This window comes from Zophobas morio, unplaced genomic scaffold, assembly GCF_036711695.1.
Source record: "Zophobas morio isolate AGI-343-1 ecotype UQ-CSIRO unplaced genomic scaffold, CSIRO_AGI_Zmor_V1 ptg000009l, whole genome shotgun sequence".
NCBI classification, from domain to species: domain Eukaryota; kingdom Metazoa; phylum Arthropoda; class Insecta; order Coleoptera; family Tenebrionidae; genus Zophobas; species Zophobas morio.
The window spans coordinates 4,902,433-4,927,323 of NW_026972114.1; the positions used below are offsets into that span (position 1 = coordinate 4,902,433).

The 24,891-nt window shown below is 31.3% G+C and overlaps 1 protein-coding gene and 1 non-coding gene across 8 annotated transcripts in view; one reads left to right on the forward strand and one right to left on the reverse strand.

The window, feature by feature from the left end:
• Positions 1–6,351: 6,351 nt before the first annotated feature.
• The window catches only part of LOC135125605 (Kruppel-like factor 1), a 30,768-nt gene continuing 12,228 nt past the window's right edge, over positions 6,352–24,891 (forward strand). Inside the window, exons 1-3 of one of the 7 annotated variants that reach the window (XM_064051242.1) lie at positions 6,352–6,436; positions 18,319–18,407; positions 18,463–19,476. In XM_064051242.1, coding sequence (XP_063907312.1) covers positions 18,332–18,407; positions 18,463–19,355 — 969 coding nt within the window. In that variant the 5' untranslated portion in view covers positions 6,352–6,436; positions 18,319–18,331 and the 3' untranslated portion in view covers positions 19,356–19,476. The other 6 variants (XM_064051243.1, XM_064051244.1, XM_064051246.1 and 3 more) reach the window with 6 other exon arrangements.
• Trnal-caa (transfer RNA leucine (anticodon CAA)) lies at positions 20,852–20,967 on the reverse strand. The gene is made up of 2 exons: positions 20,930–20,967; positions 20,852–20,896 (listed from the first exon to the last, which is right to left on the reverse strand). It is a non-coding gene; the product is annotated as a tRNA-Leu (tRNA).

Below are 24,891 nucleotides of genomic sequence, written 5' to 3' on the forward strand. Positions count from 1 at the left end.
CAGAGATTTAAAATAAATTACTACCTATATTAAGAAGAAAGGGCAAAATATAATAGTACGTGCTAAGATAAAACTGATTTTGAAAAATGATATCCCCTCTAGGAAAAGAGAGGGTGGGTGGGTGGGGCTAGTACCTAATACAGATAAGACTGATTTCAGCAAATGACGTTTCGTCTAAGAAACTTAATTAAATTATTATAACAAAATACACTAGAGGCTCCAAAGCATTTTAACATCTAGGAGAGCTCGTATAACTGAGAAAGACCTAGAAAAATTCCAGAAGTTGTAGGTGATCGGTCAGAAATGAGCATTACTTCCGCGATGCCGAAGTCTGGTGATAACTGATATGTGATAAGACATCATAAGACGGTTGACATCAGGTTTGACACCACACTCGCATCACGTTGATATATTGCAATCATAACAATATTATTTGCGTTCACAAAAAATACATACCTTGATTTTATATTGATGAAAAGTTTAAAGTTAATTATAATCGCTGATTTCAAATATCCACACAGAGATTCATTAACCTTGAACCTGTCATTTTAAAACAAGTAACCAAATGGTTTATTGACATTTGTGAGCGTCTGTTGAATTGTGACTTCTATTTGTCTGTAACAAAGAAAAATTGAAAACGAAGAATCTAAAAATTTCTGGGTGAAATATATGCAACCCAAAATACGATATTTATCATGCACTTATACAAGATAAATTTAGTTTCACAGCCCGAAAACACACGACATGACACGCTTGTAGTGAAAAAAATTGTATTTCGACAGAACTTCCCTCGCTCCTGAAGTATAATTCCAACAAATTCCGCTTCTTCGAAAAATTATAAAACCAAATTTTGCAATATTTGTTTTGTGATAACCTCTATAAAGTAAAAACCAGCGACACAAACAAATAACATCCCTGCTCCGTGGGGGCGCAAATTGCAAGGGATTGTGCAAACTGCACAAGTACGGACAACGTAAAGTACATTTAAAGCAGATAACCACTTGGAAAAATGACCTCTCAGCAATAATAAGCTTTGGCTTCAAGTGTTTGTTTATAAATCGGAAGAATGTAAAGTAAAAATTTATTTGATTTGAATTTGAGAGAGCCGGAAAAAATGCATTAAAGCTTATTGCAAGTGGAGTAAATTGTCAGGTTTCGTTTTTTAAAATTCTGCCCCAATTTCAAGAAAAAAATTATTTAAATACCATGAATGAAAATTGGTGGTAGGTTATTTCGACAGGACTTCCCCCAGTAAAATTAAAAAATTTGATTTTGTAAATTTTGTTTGCACCTATTAACCTGTATTAAATATAGATAAGTAATGCCAGTAACCGCATCGGAAGGTATTTTTATTTTAACTTATAGGAGTTATCATTTTTTTCATAACATCAAATGATTTTCGAAAAAGCGGGGTTTTACTCAAAAGCGAGGGAAGTTCTATAGAAATAACTTTCAACACAATTCTCTTCCACAACTGGCGTTTTACAACAATTCAGTAAGCAGTACCTACGTAAAAATTACAAATATCGACAAATTGTTTTTACAATATTACAAATATTGTAATAAAGTGAATATTGTGTAATATTAATGAGGATTAGATAACAAGTAAAAACACTCATTCTCGAACAATTATCATAAAATACGCCAGAATTCCCACCGTTTATGGTTTTTGAAAAGCCTTTACGTCATTACTAAACGATTTAAAAGTAGACGTAAGCTTAAAAGCACGCCATCGCAGACCACGAACTATTATTATTATTTTGTTATCTAATTGTCTATTTATAAATTTTACGTCTGCTAATTGTTCAACACCAAAATTAACCGTAAATTAAACTAATACGTCCAATTATGGTTTAACATACCTGAATTAAATTAGGTGATCTGAAAACTCAATTTATTTTATAATAAATCGTCACCTTAGAACTGGTTTGCCGCATATCCAGATCGCGTCCGAGGGATTTTCGCCTCTACTGTTTGGTGCAGATTTGCCGCATGTCGCACTCGGGCGAAGCGAAACATAGTTTAGATTCAGTGCTGATTTGCCGCATGTCCAAGCAGAAATCGATACAGTACCGTTATCCGTTTTTACGTACTTCATTGCTGTTTTGCTTTTCAGCGTTAGGTTTGGGGTTGGGAAAGAAATCGTATTCAACTTCACGCGCAGAACAATAAGAAAAATGCAAAATAAATAAAAAAGAGACTTAACAATTTTGATGAATCTGAAATTAAAAAAAAGCAACTGTAATTTGTGCAACTCTTTTTCTGTTATAGATGTTACAAATATTTTCAAATTACATATTAGATTCGAAATTTTACAAATTTAAATTTCAAATAGATTTGTTGTTCGATAAACAAATAATTTAATTTTTTACTAAACAGTAATATTTTTCTTTAATTTTTTCTCGGGAATGATTGAACTTATTTTCTCTAAAGTTTTAGTGAACAAGATTTATAACGCTGCATACCAGTAAAAGAGTTCACAATTTTTTGTAGTATTCTTATTTGTAGAAACGATATTTCTACATCAATAATCACAAATAATAGATACATTTTTAATTTTTTAGATTAAAATGTTGTAAAAGTAATATGAAAATTAAAATTTCGAAGCAAAATCTGTTTAGGTGGATTTTGCTTCGAAATTTATTACTGGAACGTTTACAAAAATCAGCTTTTGACATAAAATGCTTGCAAATTTGAAACAGAATTGGAATGTTTCTTGACAATCATGCCTAATACATTTTTGACTTGTATCTTTTAAAAAGAATTATTTCCGAATTTATAGCTATTTACAATTTACGACTTACTTCAAGAATAAATTCCGTATTAGAATTTTACCTATAATAACTAAATAGATGTATGTTGTTAACTTATATAAGGTACCTTACATCGAAACGAGTAATTTGTTTTTTAATATGACATTGCCTTTCTTTATCATTCTATTTGTCTAACAATTAATGTTGTGCAATTATACGCGTGTAAATAAAAATAACTTTACAATAACTTATTTAAGGGTAAATTTTTTTACCAATTAATTTAAGTGGATGGTTATATGTAATGGTAATAATAGCCGCATAAAATTCACTCACTGCTTAGGTGTACCAGATATCAAAAGCTATTAAATCCAAATGTTGTGGTTTATTTTTTTTTATGTCTCGAGCGTAAGCTAAGGAAGTATTGTAATCAAGTTCATCGGGCGACTGGCTACTTTTATGGCTTCTCAACGTTTCATGACTCCTATAATACGAAAACATAGGTCTCTCGTTTCCGGTTGATAAAACGCTGACCAACATTTGTAATCATCCTCCCCATCATATAACGTCATCTCCAACTTTTACAGCAATAAATGTTATATAATTTTTAAAAATAACATACTTTTTCATTTGTTGTTTATTGAGTTTTTACCGTAAGCAGCCAGATTGAATTAAATTACCATAACCCTAATTTCTTGAGATTTTGGAAACAGGATATACTACATAAAGAAAGTTAAAAGAATTTGAAGTAATGTAATGATACTCTTTTTACATCAACATACTATTATTTATCAATTAATTGGGCATCGTCCAAAATACTGTTCATAAATTATAAGTGCAGGAAGTTTATGCAAAAGCATGCAAATACATTTTTTGCGGATAATAATATGTATTGCTTTATTATTAAATATCTACTCATTTACAAGAATTATTAAAATTAGTAAAAAAAAGTATTCAAGTCTCTGTCTATTTTAATACCTTACCTTATTAAAATAATAAGTTTAATCAATTATGTAGTTAGCAAACAATGACGTTTAATTTATACTTAGTAGGGTTCACGACATTAACTTTTCACATTGCATGTTTAATTCGGAGTTATAATTTGAGAATATAATTTACCCGTTTATTTATTTTTGTAGTTTAGTAGTACTTCAGCAAATTTAGAAAACTGTATGTTATTTAAAAATACGTGACAAATCACGAGGCCAGGCAATCTAGAGATTTGACTGCTGGTTTGCGCGGGAAATACTGCATACTTTTTAGATAAAAGGAGTCTATGATAAGCGCACGTAGGAGATGATAGACAGAGAGCTAATATATAGAGCTAATGTATTGGAAAGAAATAGGATAAGTTTACGTGCGCACACCACAGCCTCCCTTTCTTCTCTAAACAGTTTGGGATCATACCATAGTATCATAAATAATAATTGACAAAGAGTTCGCAAAGGAATCCAACGGAAATATTTATACAATTGTTTACAACTACCAGTACAAATAATTCTTTCATTTTCAACTGAAAAGCGTATAACTATATTAAGTACTAGATATTATGGAGTTAGGGGTAATCAAATAGATTTGGGTTGCAGTCAACATAATTGTCACTGATACATAAGACATGGGAACGAATGATTTATTTCCAAATCCAAATATACTGCATTTACAGTTTTAAACAGTATCGCTGCTAATTTTCTCTGGTTGCCCGACAATAGCTACTTGTAGTCAATATCCACGTAATGTAATAAAATACTGGAATGTAATTGTTTGAGACAACAACCTATTTTTACCCGAGTGTTCTTTATGAATTTGAATATTTTATATAAAAAAATTACATATTAAGCTGCAATTTTAGTAGGACTGCAGCGAGTCAACGAGCCGCCATTACTCCGCCAATGCAAAGAAAATATCACTTTATTATCCTTTGTAAAAATAATTTCTTTCTGTAAAACACATTTAAATTTGGTACTCCGTATTTCGTTCACAATTCACCATTTAACAATGGAAATTAACAATGCAATATTTGGATTCTACAATTTTTAGGTAAAATGAATGACTGCAATGAGTTTTATCAAATGTAGATTTTATATAAAAATAAAGAAAAATAAGTCTCTTTATTTTAAAAATATTTAGAAAAAATCGAATCAAAACATCAATAACTTAACATTCATTGTTCGTTATACTTAGTTAACTACTTCGCCACCTTAGAACTGGTTTGCCGCATATCCAGATCGCGTCCGAGGGATTTTCGCCTCTACTGTTTGGTGCAGATTTGCCGCATGTCGCACTTGGGCGAAGCGAAACATAGTTTAGTTTCAGTGTTGATTTGCCGCATGTCCAAGCAGAAATCGATAGAGTACCGTTATCCGTTTTTACGTACCTACTTCCTTGCTGTTTTGCTTTTCAGCGTTAGATTTGGGGTTGGGAAAGAAATCGTATTCAACTTCACGCGCAGAACAATAAGAATAATGTGAAATAAATAAAAAAGAGACTTAACAATTTTGATGAGTCTGAAATTAAAAAAAAGCAACTGTAATTTGTGCAACTCTTTTTCTGTTGTTATAGATGTTACAAATATTTTCGATTTTTTTTTTTAAGAAAGATTGAGTTTGAAATTATTAGATTCGAAATTTTACAAATTTAAATTTCAAATAGATTTGTTGCTAGTAAACAAATAATTTAATTTTTTACTTAAGAGTAACATTTTTATTTAATGATTTCTCGGAAATGATTGAACTTATTTTCTCTAAAATTTTAGTCAACAAAATTCATAATGCTGCATACCTGTATTCTTATTTGTGGGAATGATATTTCCACATCAATAATTACAGATAATAATAGATACATTTTTCAGAGATAATTAAGATTAAGATTTCTTAATCAACTTCACGCGCAGAACAAGTAATACGGCAAGGATTAATAATGTGAAATAAATGAAAAATTGAAACGATATTAGAAATCGCGTGATGACTTAAATAAACCACCAATTGTTATTTTCTTAAATATAGAAAACATAAGTATTAAACTTGTCAGTGTTGTTTACACTTATTTCGTCTGCTGCAAGGGTCTGTACCTACTAGGTACAAATGCTCCTAATACTTATCTTAAGTATGCTTGAATTCAGGAACACCCCCTCATTACATGCATGTTTTAACATACTCTTACTTATTTTACTTCGATGATGATACTTTATAGCGAGTTATTTCTTTATTCAAATATTGATGGCGCCTTTTTGTCGGACCTAAAGACGAGTTTGTTTTAATACTCCCTATCAATAATGTGTGAAATTAAATTTCCTTCGCATTTCTACGTGGTTTTTAAAATTGAATGGCATTATTGCCTAACCATGAATATCAGTAGATAAGGCACATAATATGCTTCGTTTCATCTCGACGGCCATCAAATTCTCCAAATCAGCGGAGTCCCTTGAGACGTAACGTTAGATCAACGACAAACAGTACTAGGCGATAGTTGACACGAACTAATGCGTTATTACTGGATCAGAGAAGCCATGAAATGTATACGATGTTATTATGATAAACATCATTTTAAATAAATTTGAAAAATTCTCTTGTGTATTAGCCACATGTTGTTATAAGCGGTAATGGTCAAAATCGTGCGTCAGTTAGACGTGCGGTTTGGCACCGAGATAGATGTTTTAAGTGTCCCAACGTTGTCTAGTAATTTTTAGTGTGAGTACCCTTCTTCTGATAACGTTTTGTGATGGTATTTAATGGCAATGCATTTTTGTTTTGCATGTTCATTCGCAACGACTTCTGTATGTAATCTAAAGACACATTAGTGTCTGAACACATAAGACTCATTTCCTCCGGATAAAACGCGATAAATTTACGCCTCCTCTTATTTCTAAATTTGCTGATATTTTTTTAACAATAATTTACATTTTTATAGTCGTGCGGAATTGTGTGTTGGCAAATTTATTCAAGTGTCATGTGAAAAACGGTGAACTTGTAGGTATTATTTTTAATGTTAAGGTATTCCTATTCACGTAGTATGCAGTTGTACAAAGTGTTATATGTTCACTATATCTCTTCACAGCTATATTTTAAAAAGCGTGAGTTAAAAAATAGGTTATGTTGTAGAAAAGGCATCCTATTTTAAGACAGTTTTTATATTTCGTACAAAATAATCTTTTTATTTTTTACTTGCTATTTATAAAACACTTTGAAAAAATATTTACAGTGTTGTGTCCAAGTTAAAAAATTGCTTATTTTATGCATGATATAACTTTTTCAACAGAAGTTCTACAAAAAGGAATTACACCTAATATACAGGTGAAACAACTTCTTTAGGGCTATATTTTTTTAATGTACAGATTCTTTCAATTTGAACCCGCAGTAGGTTAATAAATTAAAAACAAAATCATTATCACCCCTAAGAAAAAAAAACTGATTTTATCTGTGTAATTACCAAAAATATTCTACAGTCGGTTAAGTACTTATATTTTTTTATATTTTTTCTAAAACAGCCCAGTATCTAGTAAGATATAATTACTGTTACTTATCCTAGCTAAAATAAAATTCGTTAACTGATGGTTTTACATACCGACCGTAAGCTAAGGAAGTAAAGGAAGTATTGTAATATTGTCCATCGGGCTACTAGCTACTTTCATGTTTTCTTGACGTTTCATGACCCCTAGTCTGTCTGTCTACGTGAATGTCTGTTATCTGCCTCTTGGCGTGTCGATTTGTCAAATTTTATGTGGGTGTTATCATGCAGATGGCAAAAGATTATCCTAAATGTGTTTGATCATCCCCACCAACAATGGGATGACATCATCTCCAAATTGTGCAATAGTAAATGTTATTTAAATCGAAATCATATATAGTTTTCCTAGTAAAGAATCGGTTTTATGATGTGTAAAAGATAAATTCCTTAACAATAGATTACTACAGTCGGTGGCAGTCATAAATAAGGATTTAACCAATATATAGTATAATGGTAACGGCATGGTTAAATCCTTATTTATGACTGGCCCAGCACCCGCAGTAGTAATCTATTGTTAAGGAAGTTAACTTTTACACAATGGAGTATTATCATAAAACCGAATTAGAACTGGGGAAACCATAATAACAATGCACAATTTAACTTTAAAATTGCAAAACTGAATGCTCTGAAATCTTGCAAATTTTTAGGGTTATCGGAAACATGATAAATCATTAATCGAAATGAATTGGTTTATCCTACCCCAAAGGCCAATTTATGCCCGCATTTGGGTACTTTTTATTTCGTTCGATTTAATTTTAACCAATGTTTTTAATCAGAGAAGAGAATGGAAATGGAAAATATTACGTTATTAGGTATTTCTAGTTAGTTCTAGTATAAGTCAATAAAAAATTATTTTTACTCGATGACACCGCTTTTAAATAAAAAACAGTTTCGTCTATTCCTTATTCTGAGAATATTTTTACGTATCGAGAGTAAACTAGAGAAGAATTGTAGTAGGGTCTCCATGACGACTGGTTAATTTAATCTTTTTTTTGACGTTTTATAATCCTTAGAGGATGAACAAGTAGAGCTACAGTTCCTGTATTTTGTCGTGTATCGCCTTCTCTGTCCGTGCTCACGATTTTATTAGATAAGTAATTCCGAAGTTAGTAGAACATTTATGGTTGTGAAATTTTAGCTGTATTTTACAAATGTCGTGTCGATGGTAAAACGTTAACAACTAACCACAATTTCTGTGATTATTCCCACCAACAATTTCATAATGTTGTCTCAACATTTTGAAAAGAAAATTCTACCTAAATATTACAAAATAAATAAAAAATAATTCAATTTGGCAGGTATGAAACCGACAAGTCTGAAATTCTGAAAAAGTATTTAGTTTGTCGTAAAGTACGTTTATTTTTTTAAAGTCGACCAAACGTCCCAGCTCTCCCGACGATATGTATCTGCGATTTTTTAGCGAAAAGTTAGGTAAAGTTAATTGCTTTGTGACATTTGGAAGCGTGGTACCTTCTAGTTTTAAAATCTGTGATTAGAAGATTTTCATTAGTCTTGATACCAGACCCATTTTTTCTGCGAGAATGTTTAAATTTTGAATTTTCTTGTACAAAAATTATTAGATGAATAGGAAAAATGTTATGTTACCAACACAAAGCAACAGGAGATGAAATTTTAATAAAAAAACTTTTTATTGATCTCTTCCAAAAGCTTGATGACGCCATTTCAAAATTTTGTTTACTTAATCAAATTTTGCGATTGAACTGTGAAATTTTTAAATCGAATGCTCTGAAGCCTTACAAACTTTTTTAGATTACCGTAGGTATGGTAAATCATTAATTAAATGATACCCATTGGAAAAGGAAGAAAATATAACAAAAATAAAGGGAAAAATAATTTACGGGCGATCTGAGGTCCGGAAGGGGAAGAGGGTGAGCTTTAAGGGTAGAAAACGGTTTATCACGATTTCCGGCAAAACTACAAATCCTATCCCAACAAGTTTGGCAAAGTTGTAGGTAATAAAAAGATCTACAACTTTTGTGTTTACTCTTTCTTTACATAACCGCAAAATTTGTGCGAAAAATGCAAATAACCGAGTTTTTGGTTTTTTATTTTTATTTCCCACAATTTTTTTTTTTTAACGAAATTTGGTGAAAACTATTTATGTCCCAAACTCACTGTAATTTTTTTGATTCAAAATATTTATTTTTTTCCCTTATTTTGATTTAATATCGAAAAACCACCCTAATTTTCAATCGAAAATTCTCACGTCAAAATATTTGCTTTTTTCAAAAGATCGGTGTGCTTTTTGTTCTCTGAAATCTCTACTTTGTGAAGGTGTAAAAAAATTGTACATTATTATGGCAATTTTTCACAGAAAATGCAAAAAAACGAAAAAACTTGAATTCAAAAATTTGTTTTTTAATTATTATGAAACATTTGGAGCTATTTGTTAAAATGTACACGTTAATTACTCGAAAAACGTAAGATTCCATGTTACATTGATAAATTAAAAAATTGCAAATCGAAATATACTACTATAATTAACAACCAAATAAGTTAATACACATAATACTTTATATTTTGTTAAAGTTGTAGGATAATTTTTAAATTATATGCATAGGTGCCTATTTATTGCTATTTTAAGATAACTTACATACCTGAATGGCCTACGGAAAATTTTAGCCCATCAAAAGAATGAACAACATCGTCGATAAAAATACACGTGCAGGCTGAGTTACTTGAAGAGAATCGTGACGAATTGACTTATTTAAAAGAAACTTTTGGAATCTACAGTCACAAGGATTTTCCTGTAAACAAGCAGAAGAAGATGCTGATGCTGACATACTTAAGATCTCGATAGAAACTGCCAGAGATACTAAGAAAACTGTCATAGTTGTGGGTCAAGATATTTTGGTCGTTTTGAATCAATTGAATTCAAATAATTATGACATTGAATTTCTCAAACCAGGTTCTGGAAATGTAAAAGATCTATTTTTCACGTGCAATAGTTTCAACTATGAATCTTTCAAAAATATCCTTGCTTTTTTGTATCGTTTTTCTGGTTGCGATACGACATCTGGGTTAGCCGGAAAAGGAAAGAAAAACGTCGTAAATTCATTGTCTTCTAATATATAAAATTCTTAGGTAGGTCTGAAAATAGGTCATAAACTATTCTTTATACCCCTAGGTGATAAGGGTGGCCCACCCATTTTTTTTTTAATTTTTCGGACAAAATTTATTATTTTTATTTTTTTAAGATTTGGCTTCAAAAAAACACATATAACCCTAAATTTTTAACCTTCTACCACCAACCCCCATTTTGTAGTAACGATATAAGTATCTTTACTTCCATCCACGGATACGCAAGGCAGGGTTCAAGATGGCTGTTGAATATAATCATCGTAATTACAATCTATTTATTTATTTTCATTTATTTTTTTATTTAACTACTAAAATATTTACTAGAAATAATTTATATGGCAAAATAACGTTTGCTGGGTCTGCTAGTTAGACGATAAAAATTTGTCAAATTTGGCCAATATTTTTTATAAAAAACATGCAAACAAAGAAGATATCGCAAAAAATGGATTACAATTAATCAAATATATTTATAAATGTAAAAATGACAATATAACACTGAATCAATTAAGATTTCGAAAATCAATTGGCAAGAATTAAATCATTTTTCGTATTGACAAATCTCCCACCGACAGAAGGCGTTTATTTCATGGATTTTCAATTTTTTGGTTTATCAATGTAACATGGAATCTTACTTTTTTCGAGTAATTAAAGTGTAAATTTTAATAAATAGCTCAAAATTTTACATGATTAAAAAAAAATTCGAATTCGAGTTTTACGTTTTTTTTTGGATTTCCTGTGAAAATTTGCCATAGTAATGTATACTTTTTTTTACACCGTCAGAAAGTAGAGATTTCAACGAACAAAAAGCACACCGATTTTTTTAAAAAAGCAAACATTTTGAAGTGAGAATTTTCGATTGAAAATTAGGGTGGTTTTTCGATATTAAATCAAAATAAGGGGGAAAAATAAATATTTTGAATCAAAAAAATTACAGTGAGTTTGGGACATAAATAGGTAAGTTTTCACCAAATTTCGTGAAAAAAAAACTTTTTTGTGGGAGATAAAAATAAAAAACCAAAAACTCGGTTATTTGCATTTTTCGCATAAATTTTGAGGTTATGGAAAAAAGTCTAAACACAAAAGTTGTAGATCCTTTTATTACCTAGAACTTTGCCCTTTAACTTTTTTCGGTAGGACTTGTAGTTTTGCCGAAAATCGTGATAAACCGTTTTCTACCCTTAAAAGCTCTACCACTTCCCGACCTCAGATCGTCCGTGAATTATTTTTCCTTTTATTTTCGTTACATTTTCTTCCTTTTCCAATGGATATCATCCTGTTCTAAATTTTTTTGTTCTCAAAAATTATAGGCCCTGGCCTATTCGGTAATATGCTTAATGACTAGTGTTTCAGGTATTATGCATAATTCCTATTCCACTGTTAGTTATTATCAATATTACCTAAACGTTTCCGTTATTGTGAAAAATTCAGTTATTACGCATAATTCCTAATGTTTCCGGTTATTATGCATAATAACTGACAAGTTTAGTTATTACTCATAATTCCTAAAATATCTAGTTATTATGCATAATAACGTATTTCGGATATTAGCTGTAACATAGCCATGTTTACCTGAGTTTTTTAAAAAAGAATCTGAGTTTTCTTTCACGTGTAATAATATTTTGTATATGTAGAGGCCTGGTAGAGAAATATGTTTTACTAATATTGATGACTCTTATCTCACTTTTTTGAATTTTAAATATTCTTTCACTCTAGCTAGATGACCCCCATAAAATTAAACCATATGACAATTAACTTTCAAAATTTGAATAGCGAAAAGTTATTACGCTCGCGTGGTTGCAAAATAATTTCAACTTACGTATCTGATATACAACTTTAGTCAATCTTAGAGCCAGTCTTCTATGTGATTTTCTCACGTTGGCTTGTTGTCTGCAATAAGTCCTAATAATCTCACAGAATTTGTGACAAATTCATTATTTGTGGTGAATCGTAAATGTTGTGACTTATTGTCATTCACAATTAAATAATTTTTTGATAACCAGCTTTCGATCGACTCTGAACTAATTTTTTCTGCATCTGCAAGATAGATGTCAGATTTTGCAACATTTGAAATCGTTGTATCGTCTGCAAATAAAATTTGGCGATGACTGTGAATATTTGCCGATAGATAATTGACACAAATTAGGAAAAGGATCGGCCCCAAAATTGAACCTTTGGGGACATCTTTTACAATCACTTGACTGCTAGAAGTTATACCTATTGTTTGTGGCAACTATTTGAGATCTATCTCGCAGATAAGATTAAAAAAATTCTGTTTTTCGATGTAGCTGATTAATTTTACTTTAACAATTTGTTCAAAAATTTTCGAAATCATTAGAAGAATAGAGATGGAGCAGTAGTTATTTAGACCTTTTTTGTCGCCATTTTTAAAAATGGGTACAATCTTTGCTTTTTTAAGAACAACAGGAAATGTTCCATGCCTAGTACATATAGTACATAAATTCAATATAAAGGCTAATGGTTTTGCTAGGATGTTTTTAACATATTTGATAAGCTCAGCTGTTAAACCATATACATACATCTATAGATTTTTCAAACCCTTTAAAACATTGAATAGTTCAAACTCTGTCACTTCGCCAATATAAAATGAGTTTACACGAGACTTGCAGCATTTGTTTAATTGTGAGATGATATCATCGGTAGATGATGATAAGTTTACGGTAAGTTTTTTAATAATATCGACAAGAGATTTATTAAAGTCTTCAGGATTTACGGACGGAACTGAGTACCTTGAATTGTTTCCTAGTTGTTTGGTTGTTATCTGCCAGGCCGCTTTGATTTTGTTTGCTGAATTGTCAATGTATTCACTATTTGCCGTCTGTTTTGCAAACATTAATTCCTTTCACTATTGGCTTTTCAAAATTTTAAAAGATGGATATTCGTCAGGACGTTTGGACCTTAAGAAAGCACATTTAATTTCTGGGAAATCAGCTTTTAGGTAATCTTCAAGGGCTGTTTTTGTAGTTGACGGTTCAAGCCTCTAGACATGGAAGTGATGCATTTTTGGGATGGATTTAATGCTCAGATTTTCAGTTTGTTTTTGTTGACCAAAAATTACTTGACGCTCTATAGGCTTCCTTTTTTTAATCATTTTGGTCCATTTTTGGGACTCTTGATTCATTTTAGGCTTACTTTTATCATTTATTTCGGCACAGAGATCCGTTTTGTCTACATCTTTCTTAGTGGTGTTCTCTAGCTCAGTTTCTTACGGAATGTTATCAGCTGGCCTAGGTATTTTTCTCGAAGACGATAATTGTTCTTTGACAACCTAATTCTTCTGAAAACCTAATTTTATCACGTAGTTCCCTGATTAATTTGTTTAGTGCGGCCATGGCCCTACTTCCCTTCGTTATTTTTTACCTATCTCTATGTCTTCGTCGGCTTTACTTGTGATCGTTACCCCTTGTTGTTCTTTTTAATACAAAACAGCTCACTTTTTCAAACTTGTAGGTACTCCTTATCATTTTTACTTCCCGAGCGTAAGCAAAGGAAGTATTGTAATCGAGTCCGTCGGCCGACTCTCTACTTTTACGTTTTCTCGATCTTTCGTGACCCCTAGAAGACGAAGAAATAGGTCTCCCATTTCCGTCTGTCTGTCCGTCTGTCCGTCTGTCCGTCTGTCCGTCCGTCTGTCCGTCTGTCCGTCTGTTGTCCCGGATTTTTATTAGACAGATAATCTCCGAAAGTACTCGACCGATTGCTGTGAAATTTTGTACTTATATTAAGAATATCATGTAGATGGTAAAACGCTAACCAAAATTTGTCTAATCATCCCCACCACTAATGCGATGACGTCACTTCAAAATTGTACATAGTAAATGGGTTTTCAATTGTATAAAATAACATAGTCCTACACATGTAGTTTACAACTCTGAATCGACTTTTCACCCGAAACGTCCAGATTTTTGGAAAAAAAAATCAAAATTATAAAACAACATTTTGAAATTTAATTTTTAATTTGCTAACCAGAATGCTTTGAAATGTTGCAGATGTTTTAAGGCTATAAAGAGCATCATAAATCTTTAGTCAAAAAATATTTGCTTATCCCCTCCAAAAACTTGATGACGTCAGCTCAAAAGTTTGTGGAATAAATCATATCTAAAATGTACAAAATATGATGAGTCTGTACTTGTGATCTATCACTGCATTAACATTTTTTGGATTTGCATATACAGGGTGACTCAAAAAAATTAATGAATGCGTAAATATATTTTATTGATTTAATCAGGAACTACAAAACCGAATGCTCTGAAATCTTGCAGATGTTTTAAGGTCATAAAGAGCATAATAAATGTTTAGTCAAAATATATTTGCTTATCCCCTCCAAAAACTTGATGACGTCAGCTCGAAAGTTTGCCGAATAAATCATATCTAAAATGTACAAAATATGATGAGCCTGTACTTGTCATTTATCACTCCATTCATATTTTATGGATTTGCATATACAGAGTGACTCAAAAAAATTAATGAAGGCGTGAATTTATTTTATTGATTTAATCAGGAACTACAAAACCGAATGCTTTGAAATCTTGCAGATGTTTTAAGGTTATAAAGAGCATAATAAATGTTTAGTCAAAATATATTTGGTTATCTTCTACAAAAAACTGATGACGTCAGCTCAAAAGTTTGCCGAATAAATCGTATCTAAAATGTACAAAATATGATGAGTCTGTACTTGTGATTTATCATTCCATTCATATTTTTGGATTTGCATATGCAGGGTGAGTCAAAAAAATTAATGAATGCGTGAATTTATTTTATCGATTTAATCAGGAATTACAAAACCGAATGCTTTGAAATCTTGGGAATATTTTAAAGTTATTATAAGCATGGTAAACTTTTGTTCAAAATGTATTTGTTCATCCCTCCTAAAAAAATTGATGACGTCACCCTTAAATTTTGCTGAATAAATCCTATCTAAAATGCAAAAAATATGATGAGTTTGTACTTGTGATTTATCATTCCATTCATATTTTTTAGATTTTCTTAAGAGGTGGTTCAAAAAAATTAATGAAGTCAATTTATTTTATTGATTAAATTAAAGGCAACACTTATTATTAGTATTACACCCCAACCAACCCAATTTGGTAGACACAAAATTTGTTAAAGGAAAACTCGGTTGAAACATAAGGGTAGCACGCTTATTTACATCGACTTTAACATTACAGACCTGCATTTGTATTATGCGTTCACTTGGTTCCGCGAATGTGAAATAGACATGTTTATAATCAACCAATTGTGAATTTCACCGTCAAGAATTAAAATAAAACCCAATGTTTTATATAATAAGCGGAAGTCGAAGCAATAAAACCGATGGTCGTTTTGTTTACAGTTTCTCTGTTTGACTCTCACGTATGCTGTTACGCTTGTCATCTTAAATTAAGAATGTTTATACATAAACGATTTTCAGTTGTCCCTCATATTACTAGACAGCGGATTTCTGTCGGGCTACGTCACGATTATAGGAGGGGACGTGCTGGATTCCATAAATATAATTAACGATTTATTAATCAAACGGCTAAGTAAATGGGAACGGGAATTAACAGCAGAGTGCAACGAAACAACGTTATTCTAATCTCAAATAAACGAAGTGCAGTCCGCAACGGCAATGAATTCGCATCCCGTGCGAGCCGTACCGAGTTTAGCCTTGCCTAGCCCGACAGAAATCCGCTCTCTAGATATTACACACCGGCGCCGTATACGTGAGTAAATTGTTTCGTTATTTTATTGAATATAAGAAATCAATATTCAAAACGACCCAATTCATTTTTCCGTAAATTTGGAAACACAATAATTTTATTCTTAGTATTACACTACATCTATCCCAACTGATATACGTGTCCTTGCAAAAATGTTGATGACGTCATCACAATTTTTTTTTAAATTCCCACTACAAAAATGTAATGAGATAAAAAAACATAATAGGCATGCAGTCGTCAAGTTTCCGACAGCGAGGGAAGTACTGTCTAAACTCTTTAGACCAATTTTTACATTTAATCTTCATTGCACTTCCTTCTTGTTTCTCTACCTCGCAATTCTACATATTTGTTTTATTTTCATTTATATGAAGTCCGGACTGTCTAGCTGTTTCTTCTATTTTCCTAAATATCTTCTCAAGTAATGCTATGTTAATTAAAACGTCATCCGCGAAGGCAATAAGCTGTTGTTTCCGAGAAGATATTATTCGTTCAGTTTCTATGCCACTCTCCCGTAATATAGCTTCTAAAGTTATATTAATAATAATTGTTACGTAAATTACTTCACCCTTTCTGTTTGCCAAATTTGTTTTTGCTCTGAGTACATTTATTTTATTGTCGAAGCTTTTCATTTTGATGATATGTGTTTTTTCATTTATTTTTCGTGTAATATTTATCCGTGCTGTCTGCAATTCCTTTTTCATAAATTCCTCTATGGTCTCTTTCAAGTTTTCCGTGTCTTTAATTTCTGCTGCATTTCCTTTACTTCGCCTTTTATTCCTGATTTTCTTTTGTCAATTCATTTATTTTTTTTTATGCTCGTAGTTCTCTTTTCTGATTTCCTTCACTTCCGCAGCCATGTTTTCCATTGCTCTTTACTCGGTCATTTCGTTCGTCCTTTTTCTATTTCCCTCCAGTATTTCCTTCATCATTTCTCTTATTTCCTTGTTTCGATTGTCTCCGTTTTTATTCTTAGCATCTTCCTCATTGTCTTCACGTTTCGTCTTGAAATCTTCCGATGTGTCGCTGTCCATCATTTTGTTTGTACCTACTCTTTTCCTATGTTACGGGCACAGAGATAGAAAAGACTAATCCAGATCGACTCTTCGGAGATTAACGTTTCTCTCTGTGCCACTGATGTTTTGTTTATTCCGGCAACGCCTAATTTTTGCTTTATAGAGGTTATCACAAGACAAAAATCGCAAATTCAAATTGGATAATTTGTTAAAGAAATGGTATTTTGTTGGACTACACTTCGAGGACAAAGGAAGTTGTCTCAACACAGATTCATAAACCACAAGTGCAGGAATTTCTTATTTTATAAAACTTAAATAACATTTTACTAGTGTAAATTTTGGAAAGGACGAATTTCCTGACATTCATATAAAATTTGACAACAATCGGTACAGTAGTTTCGGAGATTATCTGTATAATAAAATTTAACATAGGTAGACAACAGACAGTTGGAAACGCGACACATACTGTTTCGTACTCTTCGTCGGATGGATCCAATAAAAATTCAAAAGTCTCTATTCAAGGCAATGGCAGTGCATTAACAGTCACTCTCGAATTTTGCTGGTATCAACAAATAAATTTTTAGTAATTTTAAACACACTTTAAATGAAATATGGTAAACAGTCTATACGCAGATAGGTTATTTCAAAACAATTTAAATTTGTGTTGCCACAAAAAATAATACGCATCATTTCACCAGAACCTACTTTTCGCTAACGCTCGGCCTGATAAATTCGCTCCTGTTCGCAGAAGCCTAATTTCTGGCCTTGTGATGCAAATAGCTATTGCACATCTGTTTCCAATTAAGTAGGTATATGGCAACTAGATGTATGTCTCTTCATTTAAATAATAATTTATATTTGTTTATAGTTAAAAATAATGCATCACATATAAGTGTTTCATATCATTGTAATCGTAATTTCATGATCAATCAAGCTAAAAGTAGTAGGGTTTACAGTATTTTGATGTTTCTGTCCGTTGTCAACTTGCTACATTTTCAGTCGTCGGAAGTAATTCAATTACAAGTAATTCGATACTGTAACGTTTAAAAATTAAAAATTAATTCAACATCGACAAAATCATTTATTATATTCTGGCATTTTCGTATTTTACGAAGTAACGTAACTTTTAACTAATTTTAGTAATATTCTAAGTTGCTCAAGACTAATCTAAACATGTATTACTTGAAGATTGTGTCTCGTAAAACCGAGTTTTAACTCAATATTTTTTTACAGTAAACACGAAAACATGAAAGAAAATTTCCACAATGACTCGTCACCACTAGATGACATACTGATCCCTTTTTATAGTTGTTTAAGTAGTGGTAAGTGTTCTTGATATTGTAGACAGCAGAATTTCATCAACATTACCTCTTACAGATAACGAAATCACCAAATATACCAGTTTTAACTGCGATGATAATTCGAACAAAAGCTATCAGAACAGCCTTGATGAACATTTTGACAGTTTTTTAAACAATGAATTTTGTTCGGAGCATGTTACCAACGATAAATATAGCGAGAGTAATTGCTACTCTGTGTTGGGAGTAGACCTAATTTTATCCGGCAACGGTAACGAAGACAGCATCAGCAACAGCAATCAGAGCAGCGGCAGCAGCAGCGTAGAAACCGTCGTCAGTTTAGATTCGTGGATACTAGAAGCCGTAGATAACATAGTTTGCAAGGATTTGTTAACCGACAGTTGCTTTGATTCTTTAACCCTTGACAACATTCAAGACACTAGTACAAACTTGCAGTCAAACGACTTGCCTGAAATTCTGAACATATTTCCACACATCACCGAAGAAAAAAATATCAAGCGAAGATCTCTTCTTTATGAACGTAGTATTAAAGTAGAAAAGACACAAAACGAGGATCTCGTTTACTACAACAAGCAAAGGAGAACGCACTTCACTTTGTCGTCCGAAAAGTACGTTTACAGAAAAACCGAAGACGACAGATGTTTTCCGTGTTCTGTTGATAATTGTGACAAGGTTTATTCAAAATCATCACATCTTAAAGCTCATCTTAAAAGACATTCTGGTGAGAAGCCTTTCGTGTGTAACTGGGAAAGTTGTACTTGGAAGTTTTCGAGATCCGATGAGTTGGCCAGACATAGAAGATCTCATTTGGGAATTAAACCGTATAAGTGCGAATTGTGTGAAAGGGCATTTGCGAGGTCTGATCATCTTGCTAAGCATCACAAAGTTCACAAGAAAAAGATGGCACAGTATGGAAGTTACCAGATCAAGAGGCGCGTTAGGTTTAATTGACTTTACCATACTTATATTTGACTGAAATACAAAAAAATTAATAAAACTACAATTGCTTCCATTTAATACTTTTTTAATAAATTTAAAATGTTGATTAGCTTATTGCAGTAAATAAATTAATTTCACCACCAAAGTTTGTGATGTAGAAGTTCTGTATTCTATAAGTTACAATAATTAATTCATTAGTGGAACTGATGATTTGCTCTCAGAAATGTATTAAGTCTACAGAGTCAGGCACCCATTCACTTTTAGGTTGATAATAGAAAGAATAAAATTTTTCTAAACTAATAGTGTACATGTTTTAAATGAATTAGGATCTATGGATTTCTGTGCAACTTGTCCGGTAAATTGTAGAAAATAAACTTTTTTCCAGAAAACTGATAAAATAACTTTATTCAAAAATATATTGATCTAATACTTAGAACAAATTCTTTTATGAATTAAGATTAGGTACCTGAGTAAACATAGCAACTGAAATTATTTACATTTCACATTACATTGTCATTTTTGTTGCTGTTTGTCTTGTTGGGGGTGGTGAGCGTCGCAGACAGACAAACGGAAACAGATATCCTATTTTTTACAAACTCTAGGAGTCCTGAAACAACTTCCTAGCGTATAAGGTAGGGAAAAATGGTTATATTTAAAAATTCTCAACTGCACCATATCTAAAAATGAAGACATAAAAATTTATATTTAAAAAATAAGAAGGTAAATCAGAGGAGGCTTTACACAAGTTAGTCGTATATTTCCTATTATATTCTAAATACACTATGATTGCTGTGACTAGTTATAAACGAATCATATTGTTATTGATAAGATTATATGAAGTATGCACAGAAAAAAAAATGTTAGGTGTGGGGTTCGAACCCACGCTCTCTCTCGAGAACCAGAGCTTAAATCTGGCGCCTTAGACCACTCGGCCAACCTGACTATAACTAAAACGTAGATTATAAAAACAATTGTAAACAATTACTTACATTTAGAAACAATGAGAACCTTTGAACAGATACAGATACGAGTATGTTTCAGTGATAAGAATATAATCACTTAGGAACTCAAAATGAAAGAGAGCTAGAAAACGAAATACAGAGAGACGTATCAAAGAGAAATAATTTTAGTCAACAAAAAATTTCTCGTCTATTCTCCGTTCCAGTTTGGGTTGGCTTTTATATGAGAAAATGCTCAGCGGCATTTAGTTGTCCATTGTTATGAAAGCCCTATCGATTTCTGAAGAAGTTGATCGATGAATCTTACACAATTTATCATAAAGTTTTTGTAAATGCGCGTCTATCCGTGTTATATTTGCTTATCACCTCCAAAAATTGATGACGTCAACTTAAAATTTGGCCGAAAAAATCCTTTCTAAAATGTACAAGATATGATAAGTTAGTTATTTAATTATTGTACAAAACCTGTTTAAATATTATTATTAATATATTGCAAAATATAATTGTTTGTGCGTAATATATAAGGTAAAAAAAAATAAAAAAAAATAATGTCAGAAGTGGGATTCGAACCCACGCCCACAGAGTGGACCAGAACGCTCATTTAACCTGACGTTCAGGCAAGGAAACCTTGAGTCTGGCGCCTTAGACCGCTCGGCCATCCTGACATTGTGTACAACCTAGAGCCACTCGTTTTTAAACAATGCACTCTGCTATAAATAGTAATTATTTTTTCATTTCGATAAATATTAACAGCAGATTAGATAAATTATCTCTTGTCTACTTTGTTTATCTTTTATTGTTTATAAATAACATTCGTAATTAGGTATTATTTTCTATCACCAATTTTTGTATCACCAGCACCTAATTTTTGATGCAGTTTTGAAATTTAAACATATTAATTCATGTACACTTATTTTTACTATAATTATTTTCTTTCCAATTTTTTGACAGTGACACTGTCCGTTTTTCTTTGGGGAATTCGGGCCTATTTTTGAAGAAGCTATTAGTACTCTTAGCTAATTTATCATAAAATTGAATCATTCCGCATCCATTCGTGTTAAAATTCGATTTTTCTATATTAAAATTTCATCGTAAAAAAAATTAAAATTGCGTGTTTCGAATTTTTATCACGTCATATTTCAAAAATTATTCAAAATTTTGTCATAGTTTTTTAACACTGATATAACTAAAGGCTACTAATTTTAATATTGAGCGTTTATTGTAGTAGTGTGTTTAAATTTCTTCAAAAAAATGCTTTTGTTAGTTGGGCAAAAGGTGCTTTGAAATTTTCAACATGCAAGAGAAGCAAATTTAGAGTATGGTTTAAAATTATTTTTGCAATGAAGAACTATTTGACAAAAATACTTAAATGAATGAAGAAAAGTCTTCCTGTTGATTACCTTTATTTATAAAAAAAAAAACAAAAATCCAATGTATTAACTACTAAAAACGATGGATGAAGTCTGAAATTTTAATCGTGTTGAAAAAATTAGCGGTAAGTAAGTGTCCTTAGATCCAGCTTTTCTTCATCTTCCGCCATTTAAGATATTCTAGAATTTTATTCGCTTTTCTTATGACCATCTGTCAAGATATATGAAAATATCTAGAAAACTTCATTATTTATCATACGATGCTTTACTGACCTAAATACCCAAATTGCAGTGAAGTACGCATAGGATAAAATTATTCAGCACTGCTGAACATTAATTATTATAAATACGTTAATCAAAAACACATTTTAATTTTCACTTCCAATGTGGTTAAACGTATTTAAAAGCTTCGTGAACTTTGGAACTCCACTGCAATAATATTTCTCACATCCTGTCTGAACTCGAAGTAAATTAATTATTCATTTCGTGAATAAAACGGAATGCATGCTTGAGTTTGGAAACACCCACTTACATCATGCATGATATGAGCTCTTTATTTAAATATTAATGACCACTAATCGCTCTAAGCTATAAGACATACGAATATTTTAATCGTTAAAAATAAAATAGAACAGTGAAGTAAGCGTCCACAATTTATTCACATATGAAATTATTTTTGTACAGCGAATTATCATTGTAAACTCTGTTAAAGAGTCTGTAAACAGGTGTTAAGTTGACGTTTATAATAGAAGAAAATTGACAAGCTAAACCTTGTAAAATAAATTTATATTTTGGAAAAGAACATACAATTAATTAAGAAAATATAACAGTAAGATACATTTGTAAGTTGCCGATAGAAAATACACACACATAAGTAAGTAAATAAGTTATGTATACAAACAAATAATCAGCAAAAGTGAAAAATAGTTACGTAGAAGGAACAAATACAATATAAAAATTAATCACTGAAAATGTTAAACTAAGGAATCTTCAAAGAAATGTAAAGTATTAATTCAAGGAGTTTGTTTTTTAAGTGGATATCTACATTTTTTAGTTTGTTATTTTAATCTGTTGTCTAAAATATATCTATGTTTAGAAGCGCAGTATGAACTAATTTTCGTTACATTTTCCTAACACTACTGAACGGTGCGATTTTTAATTCTTGATAACAAAATCTAGTATTCGAATATTGATTTAATGATTATAAAACAATAATATTTTAATACTACTTTTAATACTTTATCAATTCTAGATTTACCATATGGACATTAAAACCGATGAAATAAAAATATGTCGTTCGAGCAGAAGGAATTTAAGATACCTTCTTCTTTGGCCCAACCCTAACGAAGAACTTAATCCAGGAAAGAATTATACTATCAAAATTTCGATTTATATTTTATTAACTTCTGTTTTGTTATTATCTATACTACTGCATCTTATAACCACGACGATAAGTATTACTAAAGTGAATTCATACATAAACCTAAACTAAACGAATGTTAACATTTTCCTAGAACATTTAGACATCCCACTTACAGAAGATATCACTGGATTGGCATCGATGTCTGGAGTGTACTACATAACATACGTATATGTAAAAAATCAACCGAAACTAGCACAACTTTTGAAGGATTTTTCGGATTTTAAACAATTTGGAAAACCAGCTTATTTTGACAAAAAAGAAAGAATTTTGAATTTGTTTTCTAATATGGTTTTCATTTATGGTATATTAGGACCATTGCAATACAGTGCATTAAAATTTCTCCAAAAAGAAAAGTGTGAACAAAGAAATATCTACAAAGGTTTTAATGAAAATTGTGGATTTCCTACCGCACTCTGGACACCTTTTAGCACAAGCAATATCTATGTTTATTGTTGCTTTTACGTATACATAATTCTATGCACTCAGCTGATAATGAAACCAGCCATGTTGGTAACCTGTATGGTTTTTGAAATAATGCAACATCTAGTTTTGAAAATTCACCACTTAAATCAGTTGCTTTCTCAGTGTTTTGAAGATGCTAGCTACGACGTTTCACGCATTAAATTAAACAAATGTATTTTGTATCACGTTGATATAATCAGGTAAGTAAGATAAGTGTCTTAATATTTAACAAAAATGAACATCTCTTCAGGTTAGCCTCCACTTTAGATGATTGCTTTTCAGATGGTATGATGTCCCATCTCACAGTAACTGTTATAATTTTTGCGTGTATAGAAAAACAGTTTGCTGAAGTAATAAACAACAAATTTTGTAGGCAGAAATATACAACGTGTTTCTAGGGTGACCACATTTGTGCTTTTTTACACTTTTTCGGTTGGATTCTTACCTTAGTAATCGCGTGCCTATCGGGCCAAACCTTGATCAACGCTGTAAGCTACAAATTCTGGTTGTAGTCGTTCTGATTGTATTATTTCTAGAGTGAATCAATTTTCTGGTCAGTGTGGTTTTCAAAATGGTATGAAGCCGATGTCAGGTTACAAAAAGACATTTTGTTTATGTTGGCAAGAACCAAGATTAATTTTTATCTCACTGCTGGGCCATTCAATATTCTTTCATTTCCACTGCTAGTTTCAGTAAAATCTTGCACCAGCTGTTAGAGATCTGCTTAACTAGAATTTTAAAATTGCAGCTGCTTCAGACGTCGTATTCGGTGCTATGTTTATTAACCTCGTAAAGGATCGCCACGACAAAAATTTCTTGTTTTGACATTATTATTCCTACAATGCTTGTAGTTTGTTTTTATTATTAAATACATTATTTTTGCTTGTGTCAATAATTTTTGCAATTATACTTTTTCAAATTGTAAATTAATAAATAATACCAAATTGATAACTATGGGAAAATAACATTTATCGAGTGAACAATATTTTTTTTATTAAAATTGTTACATTCTTCTGATTTAGTTATTTCTAAGTGTGACATTTCAGTAAAGTTGGAAATGCAAAAAAAAGGGTAAGAACCTTTTGATAGAATAAAAAAGTTTCTCGATATCGTATTCTTTCTTTACATATATGACGTGGTTATCACTTTGGTGGAAGCTTTAGCTGGATTTCTCAGTATTAATTAAGTTAGTGTTCTTACAGTCAACGTACTTTCAAGGAAAGTTAAAAATAGAACTAAAAAGTTCATAACAATGTACCGAAACGTGACGCAGGGGTCATAAATTCGGAGGTACGCACGAAATTACAATAATTGACTATAAGTAAAGAGCTGCG